The following is a 21763-nucleotide window of genomic DNA, read 5'->3' as shown; positions in this document are numbered from 1 at the left end:
GACATTCACAAGCTATTCATTGGGTTTGCTGATTTAAAAACAAAGTTTGTTCGTTTTATTGGCCAGCACCTCTAATGTTCATCATTTCCAACAACCGCTGTTTTCGGCGCTGACTGTTTGGAGTGCAATAATCAGTCACGCAGGCCTGAAATCTATAATCATCTTTATTAAACTGGGAGAAGATAATCACTGTTTTGTTGCATCATTACACAAACTAACAGCAAAGTGCCGTGGCTACACCAGACAGGGTGAAATCAGAACAGGTTGAAATAAACCAATCCCTTCTTTTTATTAGAAATCAATCATAGTGGTTACACACAAACTGAATTGTTTCATTGAAGAAAGCTCTAAAAATAACAATGACCGCAATAATGACTTTTTTTTTATAATCCAACCTGTTTGTGCCTTTTTAACCAGGTGATTTAAAAAACAGCTTTATTTCAGTGTTAAATGTGTTCAAGATGTAGATGTACTTACATGCAAAGTGTCACTTACTGTAGAGTATCTGCATGATTTATGTGATCCTTCCAAAGACACTGTGATAATTTCAGTTTTTAGTTTGAACTTTTCATGAACACAGTAATCCTGAAGAACCAGAGAAGTTTGTTTAGCTTGTACACATGCAGGCAAGCAAACAGTGAAGGAGATTTGTTGCATATGTCTCATAAAGTGCTTTGATCCTCCTTGAATAACTACTTACTAGTGGGTCATTTGTATTCAAAATAATGCAGCGTAAAAAAAGATTAAATAGCATTTGCTTAAATGACTATAAAATTCCTGACTGCTTTAGCCAACATTGGTTTTCCATTTGATAATTTCCCTGCAGAAGTGTATGTGTGTACATGTTCGTTTTGTGCTTCATGTGGATAATGTTTGCAACACTCAATGCATCTCCTCAAGTCAAAAATGATAGGGCAATGCACTTTATTGCACATTTTTTACATATGAAGTATTTTTGTTTTCACACTGGATTCACAACACAACACTGGTTTTGGTTCATATTATTTTTTCTGTAAATTTATACCAACTAATTAATATATTTGTGGTCAAACGGTGTTATCACAGAAGGAGACATTTTTTGTGTTTCAGGAAGACGTCTTCATGTTGTTGCTAACGATTTGTTGACTTTTAACACATTGTTAACCAGTATATATGTTTTTGAAACATATTTGTCAATAATTATTTTGAAGTTATTGAGATTAGGGTTTTGTGCAGGATAATTCCACTGTCAAACAAAGAACACGTCATGCTACCTTCTGGCTTCAGGGCGATGCTAATTTCATTTTCTACAGATATTTGTCAGTATAGATGCACAAACAGATTATATGAAATGACAAATCTTTGCTGTATAGATCGGAGTTTCGTCTATCCCCTTTAGCTGCTCTTTTTTTATTTTGTTGACATTTTTTGTTCCTGTTTGCATTCCTTGAATTTGTTTTGCATTACTTTAAAGTCATTTTGGTCTCCATGGATTTGGTTTGTATCTGTTTGTGTTTTCACATGGAGTTACCCATTTCCTGATGGTTTTATTTTGGGGGTTTTTTCCAGAATTTGTACAAGGCTTGAGGCTAGCGCTATGCTTACCGTGTCTGGGTTGACCTGGAGTTTACATACTTTCTTGTAGCATATTTTTAATCAAATGCATCTTTTTCATTTATTCCAAGTATAAAAACCAGTTTTCATAACACTTTTACCTACTATACTAATTGTTTTTTAAATGTACAAAACTCATTATCGAATTCATGATGCACTTTACATGATTCTTGTTTCACTGTTCTGGAAATGATTAAGAGAGAAATGTGGTTCATTGGATAAAGCAGAGGGGGGGAAAAATCTTAGTTAAGATAAAGAAGCCGGGTAAAAACATTGATAACAAAAATATCTGTCCTCTTAAACCTCAAAATGCAGAACCTGTTAAAGCCTACAGCCAAGCACAGCCAGTATCTTGTTTTGTAAAATTAGATCCACCATCATCGAGCCTAACTGCAACACAAGGATGAACTTATTTGCACTTGCCACGAATAAGAATATTATATAAGCTAGACATATTTCTGAAGAGCATTTGGTCTGGATGTTTTATACATTCTCATTTCACATTCAATCTTAAAAAAACAAACATTTTATTGTATTTTTCTTAGTGGTCCAAAATGTTTTAGTTATTTATTTTTCTTTATTCCCTTCGAACACATGGTGTTTGCCTCTGGCCCCAGATCTTCTATCTGCAGGAGGCCATTGTGATAATCACATATTGCGCTTTTGCCCGCAGCAGTCCAGCCACTTATAGCTTCCCATTAGCCGCCGGGAAGCTGTGAGAGGTGGACTAAATTGCCTTGTTGTCATGGCCACAGACACAAAAACACTGTTTTTATTATTTGGCATATTTTCCCCCTCCATTATTACAGAGTGATTGTGGAGAGGGACATATGAGTAAAATGCGGGGAGAATAGCAGAGTAAAAGCCCCACTGGCCAGGAGTCAAAGCAGGGATCCAACTGCTGATTTATGCACCGAAACTTTCGACCTCCTAAAGACTGATGGAGGTGTGGGGAGCTGTTGTAGGTTGTGGTTTGCCAATAAAATATCCTAATGAAGACAAATAAATTATTCTTTTAAGAAAATCTCAGCAGAATATGCAAAAATGTATTTCCTAAAAACAAAAACCTGTAGTTTTCCTTTACACCAAGCCATGAGGATAGTCTTCACAGGGTTTTCTGAGAACATCAGGGAGGCAACATTCTCCTCAACTTTTCTGAGCAAGTGCAAAACTTCAGCAATAAAGTGATGATTCATTATCCTGTAGGCTGAATATGTGGGTTCTTGGAGCAGCTTGTATGGATGTGTCCCTCAGTGCATACCAATCCCTGTGTGTAGATCATAGTCCACGGTAAAATAGAGCTCCCTCTTTTACAGCAGTGCACACACCTCCAAATTGAATGCACTGGTTGAACGAAAAGTTTTGTTTTTCAGGTTTCAATTTAGATGTATTCCCACAGTCAAAGATAACTTCTGGGTTTTGACCTAGTTTATCTGATTACAGAGATCAGTGAAAGACTTTGTGTTTGTGATTCCAATCATCATTGACTTCAGTTTTACATTTTTAAGTGATCGAGCTTCATTTAAATGTCTATGGAGGTTGTGTAGATTAACAGGTCTTAATCTGGTGTGAAAGCATTCTTGAGTAACATTTACCCATACTGCCACTTTAGTTGTGACTTTCAGTTGACTTTAATGCTTGATTGCTCATTTTTCACTAAATCAGTGACCATGTTTTGCTTGTCCCTCTGGGAATTTATCACACCAAACTTGAAACAATCTTTATGCATTAACCTTGTTCTTAAAAAAATCACATAGGCCACCATTTTACTTCAGTGACCCAGGGTAAGTCATGTTGCTTAAAGGTCAGATTTATCTTCTGAAATGATCATCTTTATTTTTTTTGTGCTGTGTGAAAAGCACCAGAATGCTTTTAAATTATTATAAAAATTGGCTTTGTTATCATAAAAAAATTAAGAGACCAATATTGTAGCTCTTTGTCTTTTTCCTCTGTTTTACTGTTAATTAGTCAACATTTTTAGAGATGATCCCCATAAAGAAAGACTTGCGTAGAAACCAACGAACAAAGAGCTGAAATAAGAGAAACAGACATGGGCAGACAACTCACTTGACATGGGTCTCATTTGATTCTCCCCTGTCCAATCAAAATCGGTTATAGATTCTTCATCGCGAGATAGAGACCTGTAAATAGAGACTCGACAAGTAGCTGTGTCTTAGGTGCAAAATCAGATGCCTTCATTTATGTTGGACCCCATATCATGTATAATACATATGTCTGAAGATGGGTCTGAATTTCTCTTTTTGATCATTTTTTTTGTACGTGTTTATTTATATGGCTACTGCAAACACAGAGGCACTAGAGGCTTTGGTGGAAAGTTCTGAAACTGTAGTTTAGCTAGTAAAAACAGGAAAAATTGAACCACTGATTAGAAATGATGTTGAGAAGTACATGATTTGCCCTTGTTCTTTTTGATATCCAAATTGTTGATCTCTGCATCTTCCATAAATAAGATCTTACCTGCTTCTCTCATTAAAGCTGTCTTTACCTGCCCACTGAATTGAGCCAAAATCTTTCTTTTTTCAGAAAATGAAATCAAATTGCTTCATTAAATGTTCAAAGCTTAGAAAATTATTACTCATTCCCATATGCCTTGTAACATCCTCTTACTTATTGCAGAACAACCAGGATATTTGTAAGAAATCTTAATGTAATGTCAACATAGACTTTAAAACTAATATGCCTGGATGTGTTTTTACTTTTATTTTATTTTTTATTTTAATGCTTTTTTTTGGTAATTTTTTTTCATTTGATACATTTCCTTTTATTTTAAATGTTGCTCCTATAGTTCAGGCTTGATGATTGTGACCGGTCTGCAAGATATTATTTGCTTTCCAAACTTTACTAACAAATTTATTAAATGCAGCCTTCAGAAATAACCTGTACTTCTTGCAACAGTATCAAATGCCTCATCAATCAAATGAATTATGCCTCTACCTTTGAACCCCTCTTTTTAGAGAAGACAGGCTTCCCTGATTAAAGGCAAACGTTGCTTGCAAGCAGGTGGATCTGTGTGATTAACAAACTGTGGGCGGCTTGTGGAGCCAGGTAGTAATGGATGTGTTTATTTCTTCTATCCAAGAGTTGTGGCATGTAAGACAAAAGAAAAGCATATTTAATTTTACTCTTCATTTCCTATCCTCTACCCTTCACCCCTTTCTCTTCAACAGCAAGTGAATCATCATCTTTTCAGTGTTCGGATTTAATGTAACACCCATTTTTGCTTCTAACCATGAATTTCTTTTAACAAGGTCATGGCCTATCTCACTTTTTATGTGATTTTATTCTTTTTCCTTTGCCACACTGTCCTTCTGACCTTCCGTTTTCCACCAGGAAAAAGTCTATCAAGGCATTCATCCCCTCACCGCCTCCATAGAAACGAGGCGCTTTGAGTTGGATCAAGGAGCAAGGGATTATAATTACTGTAAATCAAACTGTGAATAGTGGATGCAAAGACACTGTAAAACTGCAACTGCAGAGATGGATTAACATTTTTGTTTTATTCATAGTGGACACTGGTAAGCAGTGAGTAGCTACCTGACAGGAGTGAAGTAGGTCGACTCAATCACACACACTGTATCCTGTCCTTCTCCTAATCCCTCTAAGAAGCCCATCAGGGAAGGGAAGCAATAAAAGCAGGAGAAGCTGCAGTTGATTGAGAACAAAATAAGAAAGGAGAATATAAAGGGTTGAGGGAGATACTGAGGCAGATTATAAAGCAATAAAAGAAAGATAATAGAAATGTTGCAAAGGATAGAGAGGTGCGTAAAAAAAAAAAAAACCTTGATGGAAACACAAGCCTGGCTCTGTTTTGAGGAAATTGATATTTTCAATAGAGCTGGAAGGTTTTTTCTTTTTAAAATCTTAAATGCACAAATTCATCAAGGTGTCCCCTCCCCCTGTTCCCCTTTCCCTTTATTCATTCAGTATACTATCTTTGCACAGCTGTTTATGTAAATGAAAACCATAATTAACTGGAAGGCATTCAAAAAGCTACAGCCTACTCCATGGATTCACTGCTTTTTAGTTTATAAACCTGCTGGCCCTAAATTATTGCCTTAAGTTTAGTTTTTTTTTTTATTTTAAGAAGCTTGCATATGAATGCTAACATCCAGCTGCTCTGGATACAGTAGAGTTCCCATTGACCTCCAAAGTTTCCTATCATGTACTAAAAATACCTTTGTAAAAGTTTCTAATAGTTTTAAATGAAACTTATGTGGAATCCTGGATCATCGTCTGTGTGATCAACCAACTCAAGTAGAAGCATAAACGGCAAGCATTTGTCCATAATTCACAGCATGAACACCAAACAGTATATCAGCTGAATCACCTTGTGTGATAAAGTGAAATCTGAGTATGGCTTGTTTGGAAGAGCTGCTTGTAGAAAAACATCTTCTCTTTTAGATTAGTATAGCAGGAGAAAGTTTCATCCTAATAAATCACAAAATGCTTGAATCAGCAGTGTGTTGGGCCCTTCAAAGCATGTTCACAAGTACACTCATTTTAAGGTATAGATGACATATCATGTTAGTCTCTTCCGTGAGAAGAAAACCACTATAAGGATGTGAAAACTATACCTAATTAAACACTGTGGTATGAAACAAACTGTAGCAGTGTGTAAAAAAGCCATTGTCTGTTTTATCTGTTGAACATTTTCTCCTTTCAGTATGACAAGGCCATTATGACATTGTTTTTTAGATCTTTTCAGGCAGTTTTATCTTTTTCCCTGGTTTCTTGATATGGAAAGATATCTTCGAAGGACACAAAGTAGTTTATGCAAATTGTAAAATTGTCTAGGGTTTCTCCTTTCAATTTTTTTTTCAGTTAATTACACCTTAAAATTCTAGGATTTTACACAAAATTAAAAATGATCTGGTCTTTAGATGATTCTGAAATGATTTAAATCAAACCTGACCAGGGTGCTGCTGATTAAATATCAAGAAAGACACAAAATCCACCCCAACAAAATAAACATGTAATAGAAAATCACTATGGAATAGCTAGAATTTGGCTAATAAACTCAAGTTGTCTTCCTTTTCTAATGCATGAAATGCAAGACAGTCATCATGTCCTGAGATGAAACAGTAGCTGCTCACAATTCCATGCGATTTGAAGAAAATTCTAACATTAGTGATTTTATAACTGACTAAATGCTTTCTTAGTACAGGTGCATTAGATAACCTGCCTATTTAGATCAAATGGTTGATGTAGAGTTCAAAATGAGAAATTAAAAAAAAATCACTTACAATTCCTGTGAACATAGCTTCTTAGCACTCTTGGTCAGAGTAATGGCTACTTCACTTACATTTCCTCTTTAAAACGTCCGTTTTCACTAATCTTAATTTCAGTGCAGAATTAAAAGGTCTTGAAAGTGTTGCACACAGCTTTCTAATGCCTACAGATGAGCTTTAGTGATGCAGTTGATTTAAGCTGCTCTCCGTAAGAGCGCATCTATGGTAACTACATTTGTGTGAAGGGGGCACGTCACACTCATTTCTGCTTTCAAATCATTTTACTCTTAGCATCTTAACATCAGGTTCCACTTTTCCGTTCTCATGAAGCAGCACATGATGGTTCAGTTATATTTAGACTGCCAAACTGAACTCAAAAGACCCTCGACTTGTGAACAACTTACTGATTCGATTCCTGAAGCAGAGTTTTTCTTAAGACCCATTTAATAATCTAAAATACTGAGATTAACTGTAAAGATTTAGATAAAAAAGAAGTCTAGTATTTTTACAACTCAGAGGTGTGTTTCTCAAAAATACTTTGGTATGTGCAGGAGTTCTTGGTTGATTCATTGACTCAGGTCTCACGATTGAAATGCTAGCCTGCATCTTTACCATTCAACCTCTTTGCTTGGCAAGTGATATCAGGTATTTGTGCTAATTTGCTACATCAACATGATCCTGTAGATTACGACCAACCATCTCTACTTCGATCTTATCTGAGATCTTGTTTCGTTTGAATGCGGCAGTGCAGGCCCAAAGTCATCCTGCCTGTCTTTGTTGAATAGCAGATAGTTTTATCTCTAAAACAACCATTAGTAGTTTAATATTTTTGTCTTGTGAGCTCTTATCATGCTAACTGAGGCGTATCAAGACTAGCATGAATCTCCTTTGATTTTCTTCCTTTTTTATGGTTGGGGTATCAGTGGCAATTTCTCAGCACAGTGCATTTCATAGTCTGACCTTTGGGTGAATTTGCTGGGACGTCCAGTCCTGGAATAATCTTAGTGTGCAATAGACCTGATAGATTTTATTTAGTGATGAGTGACTTATTCCACTACTGTCTTGGTTTAGGCCAAACACAACCTGTTGAATAATTTTTCAGCCCACAACTTTAACATGTGATGATATGAAATAGTTACTTTCACAAACACTTAAATAATTTCAAACTTTGTAAAGACTAGATCATTTTTATTATGTCTTTATGAGTAAAATCTGAAAATAAGAGGATGAGGGTTCTTATTACTGATTAATTGTACCAGTAAATGAGATCATTTCATCTACTGAATAGCACTTATGAAGGGGAAAAAACAGGAAATGAAAGATATTCCAAAACTAATCTCACTAAGAGACATCCTTGAATTTTTTAATTATTATTTCTTTACTCAGAAATGAACTTTTGAACATATTAAATGTGCATCGGGGGTCTTTGTACCTGTAGTAACCCTAAACAAACATGGCAGACTGTCATGTGTGACAGGTCTCTGGGCTACAGGGTTTTATTAGATCTTGATCTTCTTACTGTCTACAGCCTTGATGTATTAAAGATGGCACTTGTTCTCTAAATAGCCCCTATTCCCTGGTGGCTGTTTGGAGTCTTGGCACTGGAGATTTTCTCTGTAAATTCAATAACGGCCCCCACATGCATTAATCAATCACAGCCCACACTCCATCTCACCGTAAATCCCCTCCTTCCCCCCTCTTTTCCCTCTTCCCTGCTTTTGGCTCTGCTGCAATACAATTTAGTCCACTCAGCCCACAAACCTGACAGCTCGCTCACTGTATCTGTTGGTGTGTGTAGGGGTGTGTATGTGGCTGGTCCGTTCCATCTTTCACCTCCATATATTCTGACGTAGCCTTTATTGCCTACCTTTCTCTATTAAACTGGCTTCATTGACTATTTTGTTGCAGGCTTTTATCAGACTGACTACTTAGCTGTCTGAAAGGCTGTGCTGTTTTCCAGTTAAAGCCACTCTTCATCTCTTTTCCCTGCATCAAGAACCCATTTTATGATGCATATTTAATTATGAGTGATTACCATGACTATGGAATAGCTAGAATTTGTTAAACACGGAGCCAACCCGTGTCACATTACACAGCTTCTGAGGATAAAAGTTAAGTTTGGTAAAAGCAGCAGAAGGTCATGGTAAAAATCTGCAAAAATAACCAAATAAATTAATCAAGGAGTGGAGGAAGGTTCCCACACAAATGTCTTTGCTGTTCAAATTTATTTCTCATCTCGTCCATGCAGTCATGGACCAGCTATGATCAGGGCAAAATCATAACCTGGGTTTTAGTGACTAGCTTTGTCCTTTGTCCTTTTTTGATAAAAAAAAGGAACACTAGTTCCCAAAAATTGCACAGTAAAATAGAAAATGTTGAATAATCCAATGAGTCTGTATTTCAGCTCCAGCATCCAGGTCTTAGGGTCAGTATGTGGCACAGACAACATAAAGCAGGACGTAAGGGTGAGGGATATTTTCATAGACCAGTAGGGGGCAACTAACAGCTGAGCATTGTCTGAACACTACAGAGTATTGTTTCTGACTATGTCTCTCTCTGCACAGCCTCAAGAGGCTAGGGGCCGTAACAACATGGTACATAAAAGCCCAACATAAAGTTTGAGCTTTTATGTCTCAAAGCTCAACTCACCTCAAACTGGCTTCTTGAACATGACAATGAGATTACATCAGTGTCCTCCAAAGTGGCCTCTGGTGACGTTCACATAATGAATGGCTGATTCATATTGTGGATCTTTGGCCAACAAATGTGAAGCAACTATTTGAATGTTATGTCAATGTGGCCCAAAATCTTAGCAATAGCTCAGATACCCGAATCTACGCCATGAAGAGACGAGAAAGTTGCAGACCCTTGAAATGTCGTAAAACAAGAGCAGCAAAATTCAGAAGCTTCAAGGCTGCAGGAAGATAGTTAAGAGGGCTAAAGATGATCCAAATATGCACTAGAATACCTATTTTGGGGTTGGTGATTATAATTTTAAATATTTTTCGGCCCTGAAACTATTTAGTAAATATCCAGATCTGGTATTTATTTTCTAGTAATAAATGTTTAAATAGTTTTTCTTAATAGGTTTACAAGTTTAAAATGATCCTATTTGTTTACTAATGTTACTAATGATTAGTCATGCAGTGTGATGGTTTCTAAAGCTCAGCCTGGAATTTCATTTTTAGAATTAAAACTGTCTTTGTTGTTTTATTTGTGTACCTTTCAGCTGAATATCATTGCTATAGCAAAAAATAAAATAAAATAAAAAAATAATATTTGCAATTCTGGGTTCAATTAGTTGTTTTTAAATGATCAAACCATTTCCTTTCATATCCTGTGATAGCGTGGCAAGCCAGTAATGAGGATGCTGGGATGTTCTTGGCATGTCTGTGCATTTTGGTATATAACCAATTAGAAAATGTTCCATCAACTAATATGAATGTGAAAGAGTTTAAATTATTTGTAAATCACATATTTGTTCATTTCGACCTTTGTAACGCTATCATGTTACAGGTCAGCCACTCCTTCATGTGAACTTCTGTCACTTATTGTTAGTCACTTATTATTTATTTGCTCCTTCTGCATTCAGCAGGGCAGTGTGAGCTTTACTGCAGTGGTCCATCCATTACTTAAACACAAGGAGAGTTGCAAATTACTCCTCATTTAAATAAATGAGGGATTCTTCAGCCCAGAGCAAAAATGAAGAGACAGCAGAGGAGGGGGAGTGAGCTGGGGGAAGAATAACAAGTTGAAACGACAAGGGACAAAAGAAGAGAGAATGAGTGGGTGAAAAAAACAAGGGACAGAAGCAGAGACGAGAAAGTTGCAGATCCTTGAGATGTCGTAAAACAAGAGCAGCAAAATTCAGAAGCTTCAAGGCTGCAGGAAGAAAAAAAGCTGAACATTGAAGGGGGCAGGGGGATGAGTACTGAGTGATGAGGCTGAGAGAAAGACCTGGATATGAGTAGCGGGTATTTCCCAGTTCCCATGGTAACGTACTTCCTTCCAGTGCTCTAATTTCCGCCCTCAGAAGGGTAATGTTCCACATTACGACTTTCTAAACACATAAATACATGATCACATACATAAACATCGAAACATAGACTCTGTCCTTGATTGTTGCTTGATAAGTTTGCATATTTTACTGTATAACAACTTCAAGAGGCTTAAATACATCCATGGGGAAAACAAACACAACTTTTTTACTCTAAGCCTTCCTTGTTTTTACTGAAGACTGAAGACATTTTTGTCCCAATTAAATAATAATAAAAAAAGGTATGAAAACTTTCACTTAAAATTAAATTTTTAAGATTACTTATTTGCAAGAGCTTAGATATAAAACATGTCATAAAAGAAGAACACATTATTGGGGTCTGTCATAGCAATGCAGAGAAGAGCATTGAAATGAGCTACAAATTGTTCAGGGGCTCAAAGATCCTTGAGTGAGCAGAGAGCAGAGCTGCTGGTTAGAACGACAGTGATGGTGTAATTTTAGAACTACAATAATGGCTGAAGGTTTGAACTACAGAGATGGCAGAACACTGTTAGTACAGAAGAGGGCTGAGCAGAATTTTACAGTGACGCCACCTTGACAGGACATTTAATACAGACAAGATGTTAGAAGAGCAAAGGAAGTAAGTACCATATGACTCATGAAACTTGATGCTCCTAAACTGTTGCTCATTTTTACCATCAGAATCCCTAATTTGGGTCAAACCTGAAGGGCATAATTTGGCAGGCCTCATTTAAATTAATTCAGAAATGTTCTAGTATTACTTGTTATTAAATTGGTATAAAGTAAATAGCTTCTTTTTTTTCTGATAACGAACTGCCACAAACTATAAATCAGATTTTTACTTTTGTGATGAATGTCTGTTTTATAATATATTCACCACCAATGACAAAAAAAAAACATTTTCACTTTCATGCCAATTTCACCAAATGTACAATTCTTATTAAGTAATAAGTAGTATAAGTAGCATTTCAAAAGAGCAGGAGAAATCTTATGTTTTTTGAAGAATATCAATATTTGTTGTCAATCTGTTGCTAAGAGATGAGTGCCTTTTCTGGTAACAAAGTGCCTATTAAGTAAACAACTGATTTTTACTTTTATATTGAATGTCTGTTATCTAATATATTTACCAGCAATGACAAAAAAAAATAAAACAAAAAAAAAAACATTTTCACTGTTCTGCCCAATTCACCAAATGCAAAATCCTTGGTAACTAGTAAGTAGTATTTCAAAAAAGCAGTAGAAATCTTATATATTTTGAACAATAACAATATTTGTTGTTAATCTGTTGCTAAGAGATGAGTACGTTTTTCTGGTAACCGAGTGCCATGAAGTAAACATCTGATTTTTACTTTTGTGTTGAATGTTTGCTCTATAATTTATTCACCACCAATGACAAAAAAAATAAAATACCTTTTCTGAAAAATTCACCAAATGCACAATTCTTGTTAAGTAGTGTAAGTAGTATTTCAAAAGAGCAGAAGAAATCTTATGGTATTTTGAACAATAACAATATTTGTTGTCAATTTGTTGCTAAGAGATGAGCCCGTTTTCTGGTAACAAAATGCCACGAAGTAAACATCTTATTTTTACTTTTGCAAAATTTACCAACTGTAAATTTCTTGTGTCTAAGCAGATAAGCAGTATTTCTAATGAGCTTATATTTTATAAACAATAACATTAATTATTAATATGGTGTTAAGAGATGTTGCACGTTTTCATAATATGCTGGTGACAAAAATGTTGTTTTCTGGATTTAAAAGGATTTTCTTACATGTTAGCATGATACACTGAAGAATAATTGGCACAATACATTTTAAAGAGTTTTTTGCAGTTAAAGTACATTTTCAGTGTTGATACTCCTCCTTTTTGCCATAGTGAAACTTTTAAACTAAACCCTGGCTGATGGTGACCCATTTTGGTCTTGTTAGAATTCAGTTTTTTGTCTTCTCGATGTCTTTGTCTGTCTTGCAGAATTTGTCCTTGTTTGTATTGAACAGATTTGGCTTTTTGCTGCCCCCTTTTTGTCTTCACCTCACTGTGTATGCCATATGCATTCTCACCCACTCATGGCCAGGTGTTGAGCAAGTTTTACACCTCTGGCAACATGACGTATTAGCATCCTCTTAAGTAGGAGAGAGTCATGGTGCTTTGTGGGTCTCCTCAGACTCTTTTCCATCTGTAACCGAATTTCTCAATTTGAAGTTTATGAAGCTGCAGAGCAGTCTTCTTTCACCTGTTATATTTTTAGTATTTTTATGGTTATGGTGTCAGAGTGCAGCATGGTGGGATTGGAGGTGAGGTCTGGGAGCTTTCGGGGTGCATAGTGGATGTGATTATGTACAGATGCACAGAATCATACTAGATGTTAAAGTGTTTATGCTTGATGCCTTGGTTGTGTCATGCCTGGAATGAATCAATAAAATGAAATGAATGAACGAGTCGCCATGTCCTGCATTTGTGTTACAGGTTCTCCCTATTTTTATCACTTTGCAATTTGATACTTTGTCATAATGGCTACATGCTTCTCTTAGAAGCAACCTTTGCTAACACAAGAAGACAACAGATTCATAACTATCTACCCCTCTTTCATAGGAAGCAGATTTCTAATTCGGTTGGTAGAGACTTGTCTCTTTCACAGCTAGTAAAGCCCTTTGCAATGATTTCAAATACATTTGATCACACTGCACACTTATCTTGAATGTAAACTGTCAAAACGAAAGCTGAAAACACAGTTTGCACCCATGACTCTTTAAATGTTTTTTGTGTTTATTCTGTAAATTCTACATATTATCTTAAAAATAGACGATTATAAGAACCCATCTATGCCTATGGACAACAGTAGAATAGTATGTGCCTTCTGATAAGCTTGTTTTGCCGTTTAATGCAAAAAGTCCAGTTTGTAATTTATTGTAAACAGAGAGAGCTGAAAAGCGCTTTGTGCATTGTTGCTTTTAATTAATCATGAATGTGTGAATAATTGAACAAGTCAATTAGTTGGTGAGTGGTCCGCTGTGTCAATAATTGTCACAGTTATTTTGTTTTAGATGGTTTCATCACACCAAAGCCGCAAATCCGAACTTATTGATTCTACGTAAGAACTAGTCACATTTATTGTGGCATACTTTAAATTTTATTGGAGAAGAATTTCCATTTCTGAGAAATAACACTTTTGATTGCATGATTATTATTATAACTATTTTGTATTGGTTGACAACACACTGTACATCTTGTGAAGTTTGTTTGTATAGCACAAATCAACAAGGCAGTTCAAAGTGCTTTACATCATAAAAACAGGTTTTTAATGTATTTTGGCGCTAAGCCGTTCAGGGATATATAAACTAACAAAATTATTTTAAAACTGACATCCATGTTGAGACTTCTTTCGGTAAAACATAGCTTGAGGTCAAATTAGAGAAATTTGACCAAAAACAGTATAGTAAACAGAGGTGAAAATATAAATCAATTCATCAATTGCGCCACTTTTTAATTTAATGAACCAAAATGTGCTTAGAAAATTGTTTCAATACCTACATATTGATACCACAGCTTAGTCCTCTTAAGTAAAGCACAGATTGATCTTTTATAGAAACGTGAATTCCTGCTGCTTCCCATTCACAACTACTATATTTCACAAAACCTCAGCATGAGTCACTAGTAGGGAAACCTTTGTTGGCTGAGATGCGAGTTTAAAAAAGAATCTTTTTTGTTCAAGCATTCATCTACCTTTATAATAAATTTACAGCTAGTACTAATGTAAAATTTTGAAAGTTTCAAAAGTTTACAATGAAAATGACAAAGTGAAATGTCTGCTTTTTGTCAAGCCAAAGCCTGTTTGATGCAATTGCACCATTTAAAAGCAGACAAACAAAAAGACTAAGCAAACATGAAATTAGTCTCTTAATTAAGATACTTAAAAACCAATTCAATACAAATGAATTTAACCGTTGAAGGTAATGACTTTTACCACACATTTTTAGGAACCAAACTGGAAGGTCCTAGTTGACATTTTCATTTAAAGAATAAGAAATTAAGGAACATTGATTTGTGGTTGCAGAATGACTGAAAATTACAGGAGGTACTAACCAATGCTATAGTCCGTTTCCCTATATCACCTCATTTTAAATTCTTCTTTAGTGAATAAAAGAAACAAATGGATTATTTGAATTCTTTGTGGCAGGAGTCTAACATCTGCTAACCATGTTTTCATGGATCATTGTCCTGCTGCAGAACTCAAGTTAGTTTCAGTCAGATGTTCTCTTCCGGGATTTTTTGGCACACAGCAAAATTCACAGTTCCATTTAAGTCTTCCAGATCCTGAAACAGCAAAACAGCCCCAGACCATCACACTACTGCCACCATGTTTTGCTGTTGGTATGATGATCTCTTCCTGAAATGTGGTGTTACTTTTACACCAGATGTAATGGGACACACAGCTTCCAAAGAGTTCAACTTTTATCTTACCCATCCACAGAATGTTTTCCCAAAATTCTTGGGAAAACATTCTTGTTCTGGAAAAATGGAGACAGACTTTTATGTTCTTTTGCTCAGTTGTGGGTTTTGCCTCAGAGCTTTGCCTTGCAGACAATTTTTACCCAGTCTCTTTTTTATGGTGGATTCATGACCTCTGACCTAAACTGAGGCAAGTGAGGCCTGTAATTCTTTGGCAACTCCCAGGTCCATCCTGGAGTTTTGCACGACTGAATCCTTAAACTCTGCCATGAGAATTTAAGGATTTCTCAAATATGCATCAATAATCAAGGCAATCCTTATAGGTGTGTTACTGTTGAGGGAATAATATTGTAACATGATGTAAAGCTGAAAAATGTTGGTCATAAATAATACTGCAGAAGCTCACAAACTGCACAACAATTATGAATAATGGTCAATGTGAGCCATTCCTGATAAGTTATTGTTAATCACAAGTAATATGCAAGTATTGTAATTTTTTTGTCATTTCTAGTTTATGACCAGGCTCAGGAAACCAAGCTAAAGAGAGGAAGTCTCTTAGATTTACTACCTCTGCAGGGCCAGCAGAGTCTGTGGGGAGCCGGTGTGATTGCAGTGATATGGTTTAGGGTGGCAGCATGGTTAATGGAGTGGTAGTGATTAGATTAACAGAGACTGCCGGGCGTTGCAGTGTTTCTAATTGAGTTGGTGGGATGTCCATGTTTGTTTTCCTCTGTTTGTTTGTGTCTTTAGGTATTGTCCGCAGTAGTTGGGCTATAATTCTTCTCTGTTTTATCGCTGTTATGGGTACTTCATGCTTACAAGTCCATGGAATCATTGCCTCATAAACTACATGCACACACAACAGCTGCTTTTACCATGTGAGAGCCTCGTGTTCATTCATGCAGCTCAATGTTGCAGCACTAGCACTGCTTCATGACAGCAATTTAAGTTAATGGCAGATGATAAAAAGCAAGTCAAGAGATAAACAGTCATTACATGCTGGTAAAGCAAAGTGTTTGATGATCACCAACACACAGGTGCATGCACTTGTGTTGGATTCTCAGAGCATGCATGCATATAACAGTTGCCTAATGTGATGTTTTACTATCCCAATAACTGCAATAACACTCCAGAAACAATTAGAGAGATTAAAAACAGAATGGCTGCCCCATGGGCTTCAGCCTCCAAAATAAAACAGGGTTTTTCCTCTTTGGAAGAAATGCAGTAGAGAGGATGAACCAGTAAAAGACAAAAGGTTGATGTAAGTTTTACGAAAAATAAACAGAGTTAGCCTCTAAGAGGAGTTCAAGTTAAACATTTTGTGGATTAATTACAAATGTCGGAGAAATGGAGATGAATGCTTTGTAAATTGCATGAAATTTTAATTTCTTTTTAAACTTGTCAATACTTTGTTTAAACTTTTACTGTTTTCAAAATGACCACTTAAATGATGACTTTGATGCAGAGTTGCACAATATAACAAATCACAATTTTCAGTATCGGTGTGTCCAATATTGCATTTAGTATGAAATTCTTGGATGCAATATTTTGTTGGAGTGTCATGCTTTTACACTCCTCACATTGAAAATACATTTTTCACCAGCTTAATAAATTTTATTGCCCTTTTTGCATACATCTGATTTAAAATGGCAATGGTTGAGAGACTAAAAGTCCTGGAGATTGATGATGACACAGTTTAATTGTAAAGAAAGAAAAGTAACAGGAAATTTGGTTTAAATCATAAACTATATAGTCGTCACGATTTTCAGCAATAGCACGGCAATTACACATTTTCTGATATTGTACATTCCTTCTGTTTTATGAAATTTCACAAATCCCACGTTTATTTACCTGTTTTTTATTATTTTTGCTTCAGTCCCAGAAAATGTATTGGATTATTTTCACATTTAGACAATTTATCAACAGTCCTCCATATCTTCCAATAGGTTACATTTAAATGTATTCAGATGATACTAACTTATATGTGAGCTTTAAATTTTGTGCTTAAGCAAATACATTACCTTAATATATTTTTATATATGACAAATTATAGCATCCACTTTTATTTATGCAAATAGAAACTATATCATTAAATAAAACTATAAAAGGTCTAAATTATAGGTGAAGGTTGGTGCACTGGGTGATGACTCTTTTCTCTCCGACCTGCATAGTCACCGTTTTTCCATGTGTGCAACCAAAAGCATCTTATTAACAAAGTGTTCGAAATCAAAACTGAGTTGCAGTTCCAGGCCATGAATGAGTTTATATTCATTTACTAGGGATGTTTCCTATTGATCAGATTCCAAGTGTTTCATCTGGGTTCTGATCAACCCTTGCTGGAGGAAGATTTTATTGACCTGAAGCAGCTGAAATTTAAATGCAGATTACTGATTTCTCATACAGCAAGAACGCATTTGATACTGCTGCTACCACTATCAAATGTGTGTCTGTGTTGTCCCCTCAGATTCAAAATGATAGCTGGCATTGAAAGGTTGTCTTATGGTTATAAATAATACATGATAAAATAATGACCCACCTCTCTGTCTGTGAGTGTGACTGTTGTGCACGTAAACCTTCGTTTGTGTGTGTGCAGCAGTGTTTTAGTGTTTCAGTAAGACTCTGCTGGAGTTATCTGGGTTAGAGAAGGATTCATTTTTAATTTATCTGGAGCGATGCAATAGAACAACAGCCCATAAAGACAGGAAGTGATTATTGTAATCAATTACCGAGAAAGAGATTTTTGTTTTTGCTTGGAGATTTAAAGCACACAAATTATAAACCAGCTTTCAGGATTTATCGTTAATTTGAAAGGATTGCATATTAATCTGGCACTTTGTTGTTGACTGCTCGAAGCCCCAGTTGCGACACATTAATACACTGTTTACTTTCTCACAGACATAAACACACATGTAAATGATTAAGTTGTAGCTTCTACGGAAATGCCTTTTAACAGAAACTTCTCTTCTCTTTGTGAGACCTTCAAGGAACAACAGTCATGTCACCATTTCTCATAACCTTACTCTTGAATTGATGCCGAGGAGAAGGGATAAAATGTGCGCCATTTAATATTGAAGGCTTTCTGATAAAGTTTTATTTTTTTCCTTCAATACCAAACCCGAGTCACTGAAGGCAAACCTTTTCCAATATTATGGCTCATTCTGAGACATGCTTGACCACAAAGTTTTCATTAAAGCACTGTAACTACAATGCAAAAAACTAAAAGACAAGAGAAGCAAGGAAAACATTGAGTATTGAAAATGATTTCCATAGAGTAAGGGTACCTGCTTTGTGATGAAGGTTTATTGGTTTATTGAACTGACTTCCTTGTTTGCTGTGTCTTGCAGTCTTTGCTGCTGATTCGCCAGGAGATGGTGGTGTCCCAGAAGAAGCTCGGCGAGTTCTGCGAGGCTCTGAAGCAATACCTGAAGAATGTCTCTGCTCAGAGAGACTGCTTTCAGTAAGTCTCATTAATGCTCTACATTTACAACTGCTGAGCTGCACAGAGCACAACTGTAACCTCATTTAAATTATTAATGTGCTCCATTTTAGGAGTCAAAACCTCACAATATTTCTGCACTTTATATATAAACGCCTCACACGTCTCCTCCACTGGTGTCTGGCTGTTCATGTATTAGTAGTAGTTTGTGTTCCTGCATGTACACCAAATATTAGGTGTGCTTTCAGTGCTTTAGATCAACGAAAGAATAATATTCAATGCAAATAATGAAACAGCTTTTATATGGTCTGATGTAGAGATGCTGTAACTGTTGGAAACCTCCTGCATCTCCCACTCAGACTCAGCTACTGTGAAACACCTAATATCCAGAGAGATTTCCCCAAATCCCAGACTTAATATTCTCCATGTATTGTCCAGAGTCTTGTTCAGTTTTTGCCCTTGGCAAAACGTAAAGGTTCTGGTTCTGGTTCTGCTGCACAATTTTTTATATTACCTATTTGGCCACCATTTACTGAAGTAAAAGGTAAAGTCCTCAGCAGGAGGAACAGAGGGAAAGGTATAAATCTTGATGGCTACGTAGAACACCAAAAGGTTAAATGAACAGGGAAAAGCCCGAATTCATTCTTGGAAATGTATTATGCTCCCACCATCCTTCTTTAAAACACAGTTTCTTGTTGTACTGTACAGAAGAAGAAAGTGACAGGTTGGTTTTAAGATGGTTTATGTGTTTTAATTGAAATCTGAAGAAAGGGTTTTCCCCACAAGGCAAGTCCCTAACTGGATCTGTTTTTTTAGTCATATTTTAATAATAAGGAAGATCCTAAAACAATATATTTTTAAAGAATACCAAGTAGAAGATTGTGCCATACATAGGAGCCTCAACAAGGATAAGGATGGAACTTAAGGAGGCTCCATAAGTGTAACGAAAAGACAACAAAAAAAGCTTTTGAGTTAAAAAGATGACCTTAATGGAGAAAACTGTTTTGTACTTCTTGGTAGGGATGGGTAATTACTGTACCAATTAAAGTTGTGATGAAATTCTTTTTTATTATTTTATTAGAATTAAGAATTTTTGCAACAATGACAAACGAAACAGGATTTTCTTCTTTAATATAAGAAATCTATCTCTAGCATATCCATTATTGTGGCATTTAGTTAATGAAAAATAATTTTTGGCATCCATAACTGGCCTAAAGAAGGTGAAATTTGGTCTGAATTAACTTCAGGAGAAAAGTTGTGTTGTTTTAGTCCATGTAAACTTTTGGATCTCTCTCTCAGATCTGTGAAGTTTAAAATTAGGAATACATAAAGGTTTTACACTTAGAGAAAGACACTGTATAAATGTTGCTCAGAGTGTGAGAAGTTTCCTGAATAATCCTTGTTCATATGGGTATTAATGTCATAATTAGGTACTTAAATTAGTGTTACATAGGGTTGCTTTAGTTCTAAATATGGGGGAGTAAGTGAAGGGTTTCACTGTTTCGTTTGGTGCTTTCAGGGCTTGTGCTCTGTTCTAACAGAAAAAAAGTCCTTTCTCAGTTGGAAAAAAAACACTGTTCACTCCTGCAGGAACTCACAGGGATTGACTGCTTGTCAGGTGTCAATATATTAACACTGTCAGGCACAAAACAACAAATCTCAATCTGCAGTTGGCCCATTTTTTTGTTCCAGCAGGTTTAGGTAGAGGATTTGCTAAGAGGATTTCTTAGTGGAGGAATGTTATTACTTGTAAATATGTTTTTCTATCCTACTTTTTTATATTTCATGAAGTGTTTTATAAAAGGTTGTTTTCTCTTTGCTTTCCCAACTCATTATCGTTTAATGTGCATGTGTAATTACATGCAGAACACTTTATTAAACCCTCAAGCAGAGCTTAAAATGCACAGCTTATTCTTATGAGACCATGTTGCAGTTCACTTATTGCCCTCTACAGTCTCATAGAAGAACTGCATGCACACGCTACCTAAATGGGTTTACTTACTAGTTTTTTCAGCATATAGATCCGATGTTGAACCGGTAGTAATAAAACATCACAAAGCACTGTTTGATTACTGTGATAATTTTAAGATAATATAGACCTTAACTGTCATTTTCTGGCAACAGGTCAGGTTACATTTTCATATTTAAGAATCAGTTATTACAGGAAGCTGCAAGAAACCTTACACATTACTTTGTACATTACTTCCTTAATAACCTTTTACATGGTTATTATTATTGTTCATTGATATTCATATTTAGTAAATTAGTTTATTGAAAAGTCCATTTTAGTAACTGAATTCATAAAGTGAAACATTATATACATTAAGTGCACACAGTGTGCAAGCTTTTATTTATGATAAATAGGATTCTCCCCTTTCAGTTAATGAAAACATGACATTTAAGATTAGGAAAATAACAGACTATTTAAAAAAATAAAAACGATACAGCAATGTGTGCTAATACCTGCTTAAAGATTTTCAGAATGTACTTTTACTCTGACAAACAAACCACAGAATTTTTTTTTTTTTTTAACTTGGAAGGGTGAGATCGGGAAACCTAAAAGCTAGTGGGCCAGTTTTTTTTTTCTGAGCATAATGCAAGCAAAAACCTGAAAAGCTGTTTTAGAAAATCTGTTAAAGATATGAAAAACCCTAAATAAACAGAATTACTTGCAGGATATGACTACATTTTAAAGTTTGAATGAAGTTTCTAGCTGAAATTCCATGAAAGTAGTTAGCTTTGAAAAAGTGTAAAGTTTTTAGCAGAATTTAATCTTCCATTCATTTCAACGGGACCCTAGAAGATCACAAGCTGAATATTTCATAAACTGTAAAAGATTTCAATACCAAAGGACAACCATAATGTCCCGAATGAGCAGAATATGGTAAAAGTTGAATAGGTTGAAATAGCACAAAGTATGCAGAAGTAGTTAATAGATGAAAAGTGTATTGGGGTGGGGGGAGTGGAGAAACTCGAGTGGGAATGCTTAGAGCATTCACACTGACTGCTTTGGCAGAA

General features: G+C 35.7%; 1 protein-coding gene across 2 annotated transcripts in view; it reads left to right on the top strand.

Moving 5' to 3' along the window:
* Nucleotides 1-21763, top strand: part of necab2 (N-terminal EF-hand calcium binding protein 2) — a 104090-nt gene that overhangs the window by 74021 nt on the left and 8306 nt on the right. For both annotated transcript variants that reach the window (XM_032586206.1, XM_032586198.1), the window contains one exon: nucleotides 18654-18766. In XM_032586206.1, coding sequence (XP_032442097.1) covers nucleotides 18654-18766 — 113 coding nt within the window. The remainder of the gene's footprint in view (nucleotides 1-18653; nucleotides 18767-21763) is intronic.

Source organism: Xiphophorus hellerii, chromosome 2 (genome assembly GCF_003331165.1).
Source record: "Xiphophorus hellerii strain 12219 chromosome 2, Xiphophorus_hellerii-4.1, whole genome shotgun sequence".
NCBI classification, from domain to species: Eukaryota; Metazoa; Chordata; class Actinopteri; order Cyprinodontiformes; family Poeciliidae; genus Xiphophorus; species Xiphophorus hellerii.
The sequence above is the reverse complement of the archived record's forward strand: the minus strand, read 5'-3'. Positions and strand labels throughout refer to the sequence as shown.